Consider the following 16,443-nt stretch of genomic DNA (forward strand, 5'->3'; position numbering starts at 1 on the left):
GAAATCTGAATTTCATGTAATTTACACAGGTCACAAATATCATTCTTCTTTTGATTTTTTCAACCACTTAAAAATGTAAAAACCATTTAAAACTTGTAGGCATACAAAATCCAGCAGGACTTGGCCCATGGCCTGTGGTTTGCCAGCCTTGCTCTAAAGCCATCCCTCGGCCCATCCTCTTAACTCCAGCTGTGATTTCTACATCTCTCTGAGAGAACATCTTGGTAAATTTTCCTCTCTGGGGCCATCTAGAAATATTGATCCTCCAAGGAAGATGAAGGATCTGAAATACCTCTTTGATGTCCTACTATGTCCATCACTGAACAAAGAGCTATTGAAAATTCTGGACTGAACTCAGGGGTTAGTAAAAACACATGATTCTCAAGGATCAGTGCAACCAACTGCTTTCTATGGTGGGACCATTGACTGCAAATGCATGTTTTGCTGGACAGGGTCTGCTGGGTCAGCACTGATGTAGGAGAAAGAATGAAAGTGAAGCCAGATACACCAGGGATTGAACCCAGAGCCTTACTGATTGAGATCTTGGACATGTATGTGACTTAACTTCTTCAGCTTCTCTTTTATTATCTGTTAAAGGAGGAGATAATATGATGTATCTGATGGGGCTCTAAGGAGGACGTCAAGAACCTGTAGCATTGTAGGCACTAAATAGATGGAAGCTTTTATTACCCCACAGAGATGAACCCTATGAAACACCTCATCTATGTATGAGAACCAGGGTATTCCCATTTGAGTAGTGGGTTTATGGTGTCTGACTCCATAATAATACTATGTAGTATTGGGCAGCTATACTACACAGTAGTCCATTTGGGCTGGATACTCCGACTGGGTGAAATATAAACAACAGAAATCTCCACCAGTTCTGGAGGCTGGGAAGTCCAAGATCAAGGAAATGGTAGATTTGGTGTCTGGTGGAGGCTGCTTCCTGGCTCCTAAGCAGCTGTCTTCTCTGTGCTCTCACATGGTGGAAGGGATGAAGGAATTTGCTGGAGTCTCTTTCATATGGGCACTAATCCTGTTCATGAGGGCTCCATCCTCATGACCTAATTACCTCTTAAAAAGGATTTGAGCAGCATCTTAGGGACAGCCTAAAAATGCTTCTATCTCCTCCTTTGAATCATCTACTTTTCACCATGTTCTAGCCCCAACTCTGCCACTAAATAGCTGTAATATGATTTTGAATGACACATTTTCCCATCTGCAAAATAGTGGGTTGGCCCAGAAAACTATAAGGCAGTAGTTTTCAACTTATGGTATAAGGACCCCTTTCAACTTTTAAAAATTATTGAGAACCCCCTCAAATTATTAAAGTTTCAGCTCAGGCGGTTTCTATCTATTGCTATTTACCATATTAGAAATTAAAACAAACTTTAGAAAATACATATTTATTAATTCACTGAAAATAACAATAACAAACCCATAACATGTTAACATAAATAACATTTTATGAAATATAACTAGATTTTCTCAAACAAGAAAATGTAATGAGTGGTATTGTCTTATGTTGCAAATCCTTTCATTGATTGGGGTAATAGAAGATTGCTGGATTCACATATGTGCATTTGCGTTCAATCTGTTGTGACCCCAATATCACATGACTTCTCAAAGCTCCATTGTACACTTGTGAGACAGTGAGAATAGGAAAGGCAAATAACAGCATTGCTATGAAAACAGTTTTGACCTAACAGACCCCCTGCAAGGATTTCAGGAGCCCTCAAGAGTTCTGGAATATTCTTTGAGAACTGCTGTTATAAAGTAAACCAAGCTATCCTACAGGTGGGAGTAGTGATTTTGTGAAGATCCAATGAGACAGTATATTCTGGGGACTCCTTTCTTAGAGTGCCTTTGCCTTTGCAAGCATTCTGGAACAGCAAGTTTTCCTCATGTGTTTATGCAAGTGCTAGTGGGTTCGTGCTGGGACTGTGACAGGCTTGAGTGGGATACTGCATATTTGTGGGAGCAGGGACAGGAAATGGGGGAAGGAAATGAGCACCATGCTTATCTTTTCCCAACAAGCTCTGGGTGAGACCCTGAAGCTGCATTTGCAGGGCCTTTGTCCTGAGATTCTGCCTGATCTTTTCTCAAATCGTGGCTTTGGGAGTGAAGCCCCTGGAAGCCTCCTCCACTGCCCCTCAGATTCTGCTTCTGGCCCTTGGGGGCAGTCACTGGGCTCTGAGATTACAGGGAAGCAGTTGTTCCAAAGGTAGCTGGAAGGGGAAGGGCTTTTCCTCGTCTGAAAGTCCTGAGGCAAATGAACACTCTGGGCCTTCCCCGTGACACTCCTTCCTGGTTTCCTTGCACAGGCTCCTCGATACCAGGAAAAATTTTCTGTGCAAGGCAAACGTTTTCTAGGTACCAATTGACCAATGTGAAGAAAAGCTAAGTATTGTCATGAAATAGTTCATGAGGTCACTGACTTCTTCATTCCAAAAAAGTGATTCATAAGTTTGAAGTTACAAATGATCTGCTCATTCAATAAATAAGAACAGATTCAGAAGTGTTCTTATCACTTCTCTCTTACATACATGCATCCTGGCTTACACTGTAAGATAGTAGTTAGGACATTAAATCTTTGAAACTAAGAAAGATCTAGGTTCATATCCTTGACCTCCCACTTAACAGCAATAGGACTTTGGGGAAAATGTCAACCTTTCTAAATCTCAAATTCCTCATCTGTAGAATGGAGGTGATTCAGTTTGAGTGGCCCCAGAGCAGAGCTGAATGGGGCTAGTGGTGAGGGTGATCTGAGCAGAAATGTAAGAGAGAAAATGAGACAGATGAGGAGGAAAAATCAGTGTGGTGTGTGATTGGGCTGGTTACCACTCTAGACAACAGGCTAAATTCTGCCGGATACCTGTGAGAAACCATGTAAAATGCACCCCAGGGTTATCCTGAGACATTTACCTAGACTCTCATAACACAGAGGTTGAAGACTGCCCAGGGGCCACTACTTTCCCCAGGGAAGAGTAAGTCCCTGGTGCAGCTGTGGCTGAAATCAAAAGTGGGTCACTGGATGTGACATGAGGCATGCGAGGTATCTGCCACAGGAAATAAATATTATCCAGGTCACAGAAAAACTGTGAGAATTAAATGCAACAATGTCTACAAAATGTTTAGCCTTGTACCTGGCATGTAGCTAAGTGCTTACCAGGTATTCAGTCGATAGTGCCTGTGGCTTTGTTCTTCTCATGATCGTTACTTTCTTGACTGGGAGAGATGGTGAACGTGTGGCTTAGGGGTCTCCAGGGATGGTGCACAATCCACAGCCTCTCTTGTCTGTACCACAACCTGTGTGATTAACCATGAACTGTGACCAATTGTTGCGTTTATGGATTATAATAGTGAATTTATTTTCTCCCATTTTGTTGGTGGTCTGTCAAAAGCTGGGTACAAAGAGAAGGCATTTTGCTGTATGGGAGGGAGAAAGGCTGCTAACCATTGCTCTGGAGCAGCCCCATCCAACAGCACTTCCTGCAATGAGGAAATGCTCTCTGCTGCTTGTAATAGCAGCCGCTGGCCACACGTGGCTAATGGGCCCTTGAAAGATGGCTGGTGGGACTGAGAACTTTATCCAGCTCTAGTTAATTTATAACTAAAATAAATGGCCACTTGTAGACATGGTGGAGGGCAGTTAGAGATAGTATTCCCAGTGCATAGGGGAAAGAACGCTTCCCCGGGGCTTAAGTTAAGGTGATGATGCGAGCGGTATAATTCATCTGGCCCAGGGCCCACAGGGCCCACTGGATCTCATTCCAGGTGGACAGTGGTGGCATCACTGAGGCCACGAGGCTGCTGACCGAGAAGAATGAAGTTGTGGGGACTCTGAGCCAGCACCAGCTGGGAGCGGGGAGCCACAAGCCCAGTGTAGTGTGCTGGGCAGTTCTGTGCCCAGAGCCAATGGCTGACCATTGTGCGGGGAGAGCTCCCAGCTGCCTTTGGCCAGCTCACAGGACCAGCTTTTACTAGTCGTGACTTGTCTGTCTTGTCTGACTTGTCTGTCTCTGCAGGTGTTCGTCATGTGCTCAATCCATCCATCATCGCTGCTGGGTGCTTTCTGGGTCCCATGCGCTGTGCTAGGCTCCAAGGAAGATTAGATTGAGGCCTGTTCGATGGTGTTCTCTACTCCGTCAGGGACAGAGCAGCTCACCCTGACAGACTATCAACTCCGACATCACCTCCTCCCCCTGCCCTCGTCCCCTCAGCATGCTGTGTCTACAGTCTCACCCTGATTGGTGACTGACTATTCTCTTGCCCACTTCCTCCACCCCACTGCTAGCTCCACAATGGCAGGGTCCATGGTGTGCACCCAGCACACTGATTCAACCACAGTCAGATGCTGAACTGTTTGGGGCTGATGACAGGGGCAACAGGAATAGAGACCCAGAAAGAGATAAGTATTCCCTGAAGTCATTCACAGGCAACATGGAATTTAGAGTGGCCTTGAAATATGGGCAAGATTTATTTACTTAAGGACTTGAGTAATGGCATTTCAGAGGAGGTAACATCATAAACAAAGTCGTGGAGGTAGGAGGGAAAATGTTATATTTACAGGCTATAGGATGAACCAGAGGAGGGTTTAGAGAACAGGGTAAGGTGGAGCTTGGCTCCCCAGGGCCTGGAGAGTCAGGCAGTTGAGTGTGGGTCTGATGGGCTGGTAGGAGGCAGGACACTCCGGGTTTCGGAGCACACTGGAGGCTGAGGTTACACCAAAGAGTATGGCAAGATGTGGTCGGCACAGGTTGTTTTTGCCTTTTAACCTTCAATCTCTCCTCCGCTAGTGGGAGTACTTTGATTTCCTTAGAACCTCTGTGCTACCCGTGTGGCACCATGGCCCTAACTCCACGCTCAGGTTCAGTGATTGGGGGATCATGAACCAGATCCCACCAGCAGGAATCTTAGCAAGTGTTTCAGGGATAGAGCCAGGGACTTTTGCTGGAGCAATCATTACCATTCTTCTGTGATGGCAAAACTGGTGAGAGGTAAGCCTGGAGCTGTGGATGCTAACCTGTTGCTGCAGGGGAAGAGGCTGAGCATTAAACCAGTCCAAAGAAAAGCAGAGCCGAGGGACAGGAGACATCTGATGACATGATCTGAACACCTGGACCCCGCTGAGCCTGAAGTGGCACCTGCCTCTGAGCTCCAGCTATTAGCCAGTTTCAAGTAGGTTCCTGCCACTTGCCACCAAAGAAGTCCTGAATAATGAATAATCAGGGATGAGTGGGATGGCTTAGTGTGGGGGGAGATGAGAGTCAGAGTGGCCACACCAGCGACTATGGCAGGATTCAGGTGTTAGATATTGAGGGTCTGAATCAGGAGACTATGGGAATAGTTGGGAAAGGAGGTGGGCCAAGAGGTGAGAACAAGCTATCTTTTTCTCTCAAAACTGCAATCAGTGTCTTATGACTCTTTACTACCCCTTCCTGTCTGGCACCCCTTATCTGCTCTCTTTCAGTTGGTTTTGACAATTTAGTGAGGCTAGTGAATCATGTTTTCTCATTCCCATTTTATAGCACAGAGAGCTTAAAGGACTTGCCCAAGGTCACACAGGAACTCGGGGCTTAGCTCTGATTCTCTAGTTCGTGCTAGATGGGCTCTTGATTGTGCACAGTATGGACTGGTATCACCAGGCATGGTCTTTCTGGCACCTTAGGTGGACACACACCCCTACCTCCAGGACAGGGAGAAACAGTAGGAGTTCTTACTGATAAAAGGCCTGAGAGCCAGTGACCCCCTTCATTAAAAATAAATTCTGCCTGAGTCTCCTGGTTCTAAATAGATGAAAATGTAGATTTGGGGCAGAACCGAAGGGAAAGGGATTTCCCTTGGCAAATTATTTGCAATTTGTGGATTGGAGCTGACCCAGCTCCAATTCCCACGTCATTGTGAGCACTGTCTAAAATGCGACCAGCTTATTAAAGAACCAGAGCTGGAGGCAATCCTCCCATGGGGGGTGCAACAAAACAGGAACAGAGTTAAACCCACCAGCTTCCTCCTCACAGTGTCTCATGTCCAGGAGCTGCATAGATCCTCACCCACCAGCTACACATTCACTCATGGGCAGCCACTTCCTGAGGCTGTGGGAAGAAGAGCAAGCACATTTACAATTGGTTCATGCTTTTCCTTAGGCATTAGGAAAAGCTAGCTGTCACAAGTACTTAGATTAGTAGTCCTCAGACTCCAGTAAGCAATGGAGTGTGTGTTCTTAAGTGTCACTGCCAGAAATTCTGAGTCAGTGGGGGCCTGATGCCTGCCTTTGTAATAGGCATTCCAGGGGATTCTGAAGCAGGTGGTCCAGGGACCACAGTCTGGGAAACAGTGATGGAAGGGGACAAATGCACAAACCCCGAGTGGCCCTTTGATCAAAGGTTTAAAGATGCTGCTGTCGCTGGCACAAGTCCTGGGAGACCCAGTGTTCCGACCTTACCTACAGGGGCTATTACTTACTGGCATCATTTAAGGGACATTTCTCTGAAGAGCTGCTGAATCTAGAATTCTGAGCATTTATGGTCTCCAAGACTCCTTTTAAATCATGAACAGCTTATGGAGAACAGCACTTGTATTTTTTTTTTTTTAAAGGAAAATTCTCTGTGTGGCGCATCCACAGCACATTAGAGTGTAAATGCAGCTCATCTGTCTTCATGGTCCAGCCCGCCAGAGCCCTGGACTCTTCTCATCACCTTTCTCTGTCCCCAGGCACTGTACCTGAGATGTAGAGACCCAGGGAGAAGGGCTTTAAAAAGTCTCCTGCCAACTTTTCCTTCCTTAGGGCATTTCTATTAACAAAACCCTAAAGAAAATCAATGGATTCCTATTTCCTCATCCAGCTTGTTTTATGTCATCATCCTTCTCAAATTAACTGTGGAATCAATGGGCAAGGGAGAGTCCATAGGCTTTTGCAATGACATTGACTGGATATGCAATGAATCTGAAAATTCCATTTATTAAAACAAATACATTATCCATGTGGGATGAAAATGTACACATCACATTCAGGTTTTCCTGCTTTAACATTTCTATGTTTCCCTCTTTTTGAAAGACACACTTCATAAATTTTTTATAGGAAAAATGTGAACAATTTTTGGTTGGGCTGGGAAAACATTAATGTATATGTAACAACTCACCATTGCCAGGAGCATCTAGAGGCAAAAAAAGAAAAAAAATACAAAAGTTCCCTCAGCATGCTTGATTTCTCAAAATTCCATTTGTGAATATGTATGTGGAGTATTTATTTAAAATTTTTTCCTTGGTAAGCAATTTCTTTCAAATATTATTAGCAAAATTGGCCTCAGATCCAAGAACTTATTTGAAATCTCTGATTTAAATAGTACTTTGTTTAAAGTTGAAAATGAAGAAGAAAAAGAAAGAAATCAGAGTTAATACTGAAGGATGATGCAAGATTTTCTTTTGAACTAATTCCATGGCAGATTTTCATTACTATCCAATACATTTTACACAGAAATTAGGGCCTTGAATAATTAAGTTTTCCTATTACCTACCCCTTAAGATAAAATTATGCTGGTGAAAATGATTATTGAGTTTCTAAAAGAATTAAAGCTATTTAGAGGCTTATTAAGTAATCAAATAAAAATTTTCCCCCCTTAACAAGTAAAAAGACCAATAAGCCAAAACTTATATAAAGACTGGTATTATAGTTTCACACTGTAGGACATGACATTATGAAAAAGCCAAAACATTTATCTTGATTTCAGATGGACTGTGTATTTTCTGTCTTCTTTCTCCTTTTAATAAACAAGGTCACAAGGGGTTTGGAACTGCCTTAATTTGTAATAAGCAGCGTCATATTATGGTGCTTCCTAGAAGTTTTTATTCCATTCTAATTGCTCCAAAGATCTAGATTTACATTAAAATACAGAGTCACTTTGAGAAAAATAAATGGTGTGGATCATGAACAAATCTTCAGGGTCTTATAATGACACCTTAATTACCACCAAAGGGTGCTTTATTCACAACTGTTTTTATGTTACCACATATTTAATTCATATTTTGGCTCATTTAAAAAATGTGACACAATTTTAGCTGATTCCACAGTACTACCAAACGAATGGTACAATACTGTAGTTTAATAAATATTCTGCCAGAGTTTTTCCCCTTTAAATCTTCATCAATGTTCCACTGACTATAACAAAATCCCAAGGGTTGAACAGAAGTGTCTGGTTACAGAAGTGCATTCACACACTTCACAAATATCTCAGTACTCTCTTATCCCAGCTCCAGGCCTGCGAGCTTTAATTGGATCTACTTACTCTTCTACCATTGTACCCATAAAAAGAGCTAAGGGAAATATTTACCAAGGCTGCTTCAAAATCCGTCCTCGGTGTATCAAGTCTTTTTATCTTCTCTTTTCCTCTTTCTTCATCTTTTTTTTTTTTAAATGGGAGGAAGAGAATAAAATTAATTTGGAAAAAGTCTTTTGGGATTTCAAAGCACACATGGAGATGTAAGAGAAGCCCTCCTCTGCTTGGGAATGGCACAAGTTTCCAGAGCCTTCCTTTACTGATGGAGGCTAGAGCTGTGAGGAAAAATGATACTTTTTCAGTATCATCTCTTGGGAAGAGAGCACTCTAGCTGCAAGGCAGTTGTGTGTAAAGACTGAGAGACCCTAACAAACAAGGTGCAGAGCTGTTTGAAAGAAAAAGAAAGAAAAGATTCTACTGAAGAATTTGGTGAGTGAAATACTGAAGACCATCTCAGAGGCGAGAAGAGCCAGCACCCTTCGCGGTGGAGCTGGTTGGGGGGTGGGACCTGCCCCTTTCACCCCGGCCGGCGAGCAGCCGCGCTTCTGAGAATGGGTCTTCTCTGGAGCCATGGGCTTATTTCTCCTGGTACTTGTACAAACAAGGGCCACATTTTTCTTATTAAGAAGAGTGTAGAAAGTGTCCTTTCCATCTGGAATTCCCATGATTTAGGGAAAAAGGGAATCTGCCCTTACTCTACCACCCAAGACCCTCCCAACAAACAGTGAATCCTCCCCTCTTCTGCTTGGCGGTACTTGTCTTGCCCTGGATCCTGGATAAAACCAAAATGCCTTGGATTCTGAAAAATATGTTGAAGAGGTGTTTACACACTGTTAACTAGGAGGTATTTTAGGCATGGGTAAGGCTCTGCAGTAATTTCAGTTTTCAAGGTACTGAGGTTTTTCCTCTCCAGCCTCTTTTCTCTCTCATTCTTTCTCCAAGTCTTTCAGTAAAACAACAAAACTTCTGAATGGATGTAACACAGGGCCATTTTCATGCAGTATTACTCAAAAAACGGTCACAAATAATATGAAAGCACCAGTTACAACACGTTTACTTTTACTTGCAGAATCAAAGCTATCATGTACAGATGTTAGGGATTGTGGGAAGAGAACACAGACAACCAACATGTTTTGTTGTTCTTAACCATGAGGGTAAACCATGGGGAGCAGCTCCCTAAACATTTGGGTGTTCATCCTTGGGGTCAGGCTTACAGACAATTCCAGTCTAATCCCTGTACTACTCTAGCTGGGACGAGAAGAAGGACAGGGAAGGGAGAAGGGAAACAGAAAAAGACACAAGGACTAAACATCAATCCCATTAAACCAGACTGCAGCCACACTGGACAACTCAGCTTACAAAGGGTATTCTAAAGGCAATATTAAGTCCAAGAAGGTCATACATAGCTCAGCTCAGTACAGCTGTCTGTTTTAATTTTTATTTTTTAAATATAAAGCAGAAACATAAGGTTTGGGGAGGTATAGCAGAAAAGAAATGACACCGATTTTATCTTTACACATTTCCCTCCTCTAGGCAGCTCTGCAGATAGCAGATCTCTAAACTCAAGATGCAGATCGGCTTCATTCTCATAAAGGGGACCGACCAGTTCTTTAAACATGCACAGCCTGGAGTTTCCAGGGTGGTTCTCCTTTCTCTCTTTAAATGCTGTGGACTAGAAAGGCGCCCACTTTGCTAAAAACTCTACATCAGTGTCCCAGGAGCTGAGGCTCTTCAGGCTCTTAGTGAAGACTTAAAGGATAGCACAGAAAAACTTCTTCTCTCTAAATGGGTTCTCTGAAGCCGGCACAGGGGTCAGGAGGGGATCTTCCTTGGCATGCGCTTCACAGTAGGCCATCAAGTCTGCAGCTGCCTTGGACACCTGGAAAGGGAGAAAAAAACCACCGGAACCTTAGACACGGCACTGACACAGGTGTAGGCAGTCAAGGCTCAGGCTTTGGGGTCCATGTTCAAATCCTTGCCCCACCACTTATTAGCTCATGCAAAAGTGAAACAAGATACTAAACTTCCATAAACCTTGTTTTCTTACCTGCAAAGAAAGGAGCTGATGCTCTTGGCCTCGCAGGATTATTGCAAGCGGGCCTGGAGCTAGTGTGAGTGAGGCACGTAGGACACACCGGGACACACATGGAACGGGCACTCCTGTTAGGGTCCTGCGAGTATCAACCACCCTCACATGGCTCCAGGAATGGGTGTCTCCTTGAATTCTGTGCCTAGCTACCTCACTTGCCTTGTCCCAGTTCCAGCCCAGGTAGCAAGGTTTGAATGAGATAATCCACATAAATCATTTAGTGCCTGGCATGTGGTGAGCTTTCCGCACAGGCTCACAATTATTATCATTCTGCACTTGCAACTCAGTTTTAAGAATTGTGCTAGGATGCCTAACACCAGGTTAAATTCCTTCATCAACAATCAAGGGATATACATACACATATGAAGTTATGTGTATGTGTGTGTATATATAATGAACACATAACTTTATATATCATATATTCTATATTTTATTTATATTATATTTATTATTATACATTATAATTTATTATACATATTATATATATTACTTTACTCAAGCATTGTACCTTTAGGGAGTTCCAGTGGGAAGCTGGTCAAAGATCTCAGTGGTCATTTTTCACAACATTTCTGTAGCTCCTTCTTGGGAGCTGTCTGGAGTACCTTCCTCCAGAAGTGGAGGAAATTCAACAGTGGCAAATTTTCACTACTTGAGGGTGGATTTAATTTGGGGAAATAAACTAAAAATTCTTTGTAACCACATCTGGGTAGTAGGTGGATGATCCACTTCAGGAATGCCATTTGGGGTCAAAACCCTGAAGTCAAGAGTCAATGTCTTACATGACATAGTAGAGCTGTCCTGGAGATGACTGCAAATATTTTTCAACATCACTATATTACTAGGATAGCCTCTCAAAGCAGCTACTGAAAGGATGATCCTTTGTAACAGTGGGGTAGATCATATCATTGCTAAAAAGATTCACTGGCCCTCCCTACAGGTGGATGATACACATCCACACAATGACACCAGACTTGCTCTAGTTAATGAGATGTGAGCAGAAATGACGTAGGTCACTTTGGGCCAGGATTCCTGACAGTGGTGATATGGTGTGGAGTGACTCCTCATCTGTGAGGGACATGAGGTGAGTGTAAGAAGTATGCCTTTGTTGTAAGACCTTAGGAATGACGGAGGGGGAGACGGCCTTTTGTTACTGCAGCAAAACCTAGTCTACCCTGACTGATACAGAGAAGTGGAAGTATTAGAATGTGTGATAGCTTCCTCTTCCTGAACACATTGCCACAAACTGGGTGATTCAAAACAACAGAAAATTATTATCTCACAGTGCCAGAGGCTAGAAGTTCAAAATCAAAGTGTCAGCAGGGTTGGTTCCTACTGCAGGCCCAGGGAGCATCTGTTCCATATTTCTCAAGTAGAATCTGGTGGTCAGCAGCCATCCTTGGTGACCCTTGGCATGGAGATGCATCACTCCAGTCTCTGCCTTCATCTTCACATGGCCCTCTCTCATGTGTCTCTTGTCTTGACGTGGCATTCTGCTCTTTGTGACCAAATTACCACCTATCAGTTTTTGGATCAGGGCCCACCTTAATCAGTAGGACCTCATTTTAACTTGATCATATCTATAAATATTTTAATTCCAAATAAGATCACATTCTAAGGTTCCAGGTAGACATATATTTTAGAAGACACTATTCAGTGCAGTATGTTTATTTGTGTTAAAGTCACTCTTGCTTTTCTAATTTAAAAATCATCTTTTTTTCCAGCTTGAGATATAATTGATATAGAACATTGTGTGAGTTTAAGGTGTACAATGTAATGACTTGATGTCCTTCTATATTGTGAAATGATTACCACAGGAGGGTTAGTTACACATCCAATACCTCAAATAGTTACGTTTTTTTTTGGTGTGGTGAGAATATTTAAGATCTACTCTCTTAGCAACTTTCAAGTACATAAGACAGTATTGTTAACTCTAGTCACCATGCTGTACACTAGATCCTCAGAATTTATTCATCTTATAATTGGAAGTTTGTGGCCTCTGACTGACATTGCTCCATTTTCCTCACCACACAGCCCATAGAAACCACCATTTTATTCCTGTTTCTATGAGTTAGGCTTTTTAGATTCTGCATATAAGTGAGATAATACAGCATGTTCCTTTATGTCTGACTTATCTCACTTAGCACAATGCCCTCGAGGTCCATCTATGTTGTTGCAAGTAGCAAGATTTCCTTCTTTTGCATGGTGAATAATATTCCTTGTATATATAAAACACATCTTTATCCATTCCTCCATCAGTGAACATCTAGGTTATTCCTTATCTTGGCTATTGTGAATTACACTGCAATGAATATGGGTGTGCAGATACCTCTTAAAGATCCTGTTTTCATTTATTTCCTTTGCATATATACCCAGTAGTGGAATGCTGGATCATATGGTAATTCTATTATTAATTCTTTGTCCTCAATAGCTCCATACTGTTTCCCATAGTGGCTGTAACAATATACCTTTCCACCAACAGTGTACAAAATTTCCCCTTACTCCACATCCTTACCAACACTGGTCATCACTTGTCTTTTTGATAAAAGACATTCTAACAAGTGATATCTTATTTTGGTTTTGATTTGCATTTCTCTGATTAGTGATGTTGAGCATACTTGTTTTCATGTACCTGTTGGCCATTCATATATCTTCTTTGGAAAAATGTCTACTCAGTTCCTCTGCCCATTTTAAAAATCAGATTGCCTTTTTAACTATTGAGTTGTATGAGTTCTTTATGTAGTTTGGATAGTATCCCCTTATCACTTATATGGTTTGCAAATATTTTCTTCCACTAAATATTTTGTGTTTTCATTTTGTTGACTGTTTCTTTTGCTGTGCACTAGCTTTTTAGTTTCATGTAGTCACACTTAATTATTTTTGCTTTTGTTGCATGTGCTTTTGGCATCATATTCAAGAAATTGCCAAGACCAATGTCAAAGAGCTTACCCCTTATATTTTCTTCTAGGAGTTTCACAATTGCAGGTCTTATACATAAGTCTTTGATTCATTTGGAGTTAATTCTTGTGAGTGGTATAAGATATGAATCCAGTTTCATTCTTTTACTTGTGATTATCCAGTTTTCCCAACACAATTTATTAAAGAGACTATCTTTTCCCTATTGAGTATTCTTGGCTTCCTTGTTAAATGTTATTTAATTATTAGTTATTTCTTGGCTGTATTCTATTCTATTGGTCTATGAGTCTAATTTTATGCTACACTGTTTTTAGTATTATAGTTTTGTGATATAGTTTGAATCAAGAAGTGTGATACCTCCAGCTTTGTTCTTTCTCAGGACAGTTTTGACTATTCAGGTTTTTTGTGGTTCCATATGAATTTTATGATTGTTTTTCTATTTTTTTGAAAAATACCTCTAGAATTTTGATAGAGATTAGATTGAATCTGCAGATGCCTTTGGATAGTATGGCCATTTTAATAATATTAATTCTTCTGATCCATGAACCCAGGATATCTTTCCATTTATTTGTGTCTTCCTCAATTTCTTTAATCAAAGTCTTATAGTTTTCAGTGTCCAGATTTTTTCACATCATTGGATAAGTTTATTCCTAAGTATATTATTATTGACGCTTTTGTCAATGAGATTTTCTTTGTTTCTGCTTTCAGCTATTTCATTGTCAGTGATTAGAGACACAACTGACTTCTGTGTGTTGATTTTGTATCCTGCTACTTCATTGATTGTTGATGAGTTCTAACAGTTCTTTGGGTGAAATCTTTAGGATATTCTATATACAAGATCATATTATTTTCGAACAGTTGTAGTTTTACTTCCTCCTTTGGGATTCAGGTACTTTTAATTTTTTTCTTGACTGATTGCTTTGGCTAGAATTTCTAGTATTTTGTTGAGTAGGAGTGGTGATAGTTGGCACCCTTGTCTTGTTCCTGACCTTAGAGGAAAAGCTTTCAGCCTTTCACCACTGTGTATGATGTTAGCGGTGGGCTTGTCATATATGGCCTTTATTGTGTTGAGGTAGGTTCTTTCTATGCCCAATTTGTTGAGAGTTTTTATCATAAAAAAATGTACTTTGTTAAGTGTTTTGTTCTGCACTTACTGAGATGATCATAAGATTTTTTTTAATCTTCCATTCTATTAACATGATGTAGCACAGTTACTGATTTGTATATATTATTCTTATATTCTAGGGATAAATTCTACTTAATTGTGGTATATGATACTTTTAATGTATGGTTGAATTCAATTTGCTAATGTCTTGTAGAGAATTTTTGTATCTGTATTCATCAGGGATATTGGCCTGTAGTTTTCTTTTCTTGTAGTGTCCTTACCTGGCTTTGGTAGTGGAGTAATGCTGGCCTTGTAAGATGAGTTTGGGAGGGTTCTTGAGAAGAATGTGTATAATACTGCTGCTGTTGGAAATAATGTTCTGAATATGTCTGTTAGGTCCTTTTAGGCTAAAGTGTAATTCATATCCAGTGTTTCCTCACTGACCTACTGTCTGGATGATCTATTGATTGTTGAAAGTGGGCTACTGAAGTCCCCTACCATTATTTTAAAGTTATCTAGTTCTCCCTCAGGTTAGGTAATATTTGCTTAATATATTTAGGTGCTCTAATATTGGGTACATATATATTTATGAATGTTATTTATTCTTGATGAATTGATCCCTTCATAATTATATAATGACCTTCTTTGTCTGTTGTTATAGTTTTTGGCTTAGAGTGACACTCATTAATTGGCACTATATTGCTTGTAAAAATACTTTTATTGTGTTTCTATTTTGTTCCAAATATTGAGTTAAGTTTTCTCTTCTGGTCTATACAATAATCCAAGGTAGAAAGTGTTATCCTCCTTTTATAGGTGGAAAATTAAGACTCAGCAGATTGCATGAGGTACTCAATGTCATATAGCAAAACACATGACAGAAAAATAACTTGAACTTGATGTTTTGCTATTAAACCACAGCCATCTATATACAAACTACTCAAATGCAGGGCTAGTTCCAAAGGTTGAAATTGAAATTCTCTGTGCATCTTTATGAAATGCTGCTATGACAGAATGAAAGGAAACAGCTTGTTCTTGTCTCAGCTCCTCTAAATGAAAGCAAAGGACAGCCTTTCAAACTGAATCTCAATTACTTTTTGTGTGTGCGCCTTTTACTTGCTTGAGCCATAGTAATTATTACACCAAACAGGAGCTTAGTTGCAAGCAGTAGACTGGACAACAGTAATATCTAAGACCCACTTGTTAGGAAGAGATCCTGCACCATCCCTACTCACCTGCAATGTTCACATACAAATATGTGGAGGTTTCCAAAATCTTTACAATACAAAAAGTGCTATACTCAGTAAAACTGATAGCTTAGAGTTACTCACATCTTATAGTTGAACCCTTGATTCTGAACATTTTCTGCCTCAAAATATATTACATGTTTTATCTTGTTTTCTGAACTAGATTTCAATTTCCTGTGGGTGATGATCCAACACAATGTCAGAATCCTAGTAGTAATTAGAATAATTGCAAGTGTTTATCTGCCCTTGTTATATGTCAGAACTGTGTTAACCACTTTACACACAGTATCTTATTTAATCCTTACAACAATGTTATGGGTTACAAGCTACTGCTATCCTCATCTTAAATAAGTGAGGTTGAGGTTTCATTAGACAGGTGTTTGCCCTAGGTCTCACAGCTTGTAGACTTAATCTTTTTGATTGCTCTTCCTTTCTAACTCATAGTGTAATCCTTGCCACTTACTTTGCAATGAGTCAGAGCAAAACTCTGTCTGGCAAATCCCCTTGCTTTCTGACTATCCTGCTAACGTTCTGCACACAATGTCTATATAAAAGACAATTCATCACTGTATAATCAGTGCCCAGCACACAGCAGACACTCAAATGATTGCTGAAGGATTTCTCAAACATAATCTTATTCAACAAATACTCCATTGAACTATTATTTACTGAGTACCTAATATGTCAGGCACAGTTCTGGATGCTTGGAATAATCAAGAAACAAAATAAACAAGATTCTGTAGACTTCTAATTCAGACTATGATTGAATAATAAGAACCAATTAAACCCCCCTGCTTTGACTTAAAAACTGGAAAA

The 16,443-nt window shown here is 40.7% G+C and overlaps 1 protein-coding gene across 1 annotated transcript in view; it reads right to left on the bottom strand.

Annotated features, from left to right (window-relative positions):
* Positions 1 to 9,301: 9,301 nt before the first annotated feature.
* The window catches only part of GNG2 (G protein subunit gamma 2), a 108,066-nt gene continuing 100,924 nt past the window's right edge, over positions 9,302 to 16,443 (bottom strand). The window contains exon 4 of the mRNA XM_036917848.2: positions 9,302 to 10,155. Within this exon, the coding sequence (XP_036773743.1) occupies positions 10,027 to 10,155 (129 nt within the window). The 3' untranslated portion in view covers positions 9,302 to 10,026. The remainder of the gene's footprint in view (positions 10,156 to 16,443) is intronic.

Source organism: Manis pentadactyla, chromosome 11 (assembly GCF_030020395.1).
Source record: "Manis pentadactyla isolate mManPen7 chromosome 11, mManPen7.hap1, whole genome shotgun sequence".
NCBI lineage: Eukaryota > Metazoa > Chordata > Mammalia > Pholidota > Manidae > Manis > Manis pentadactyla.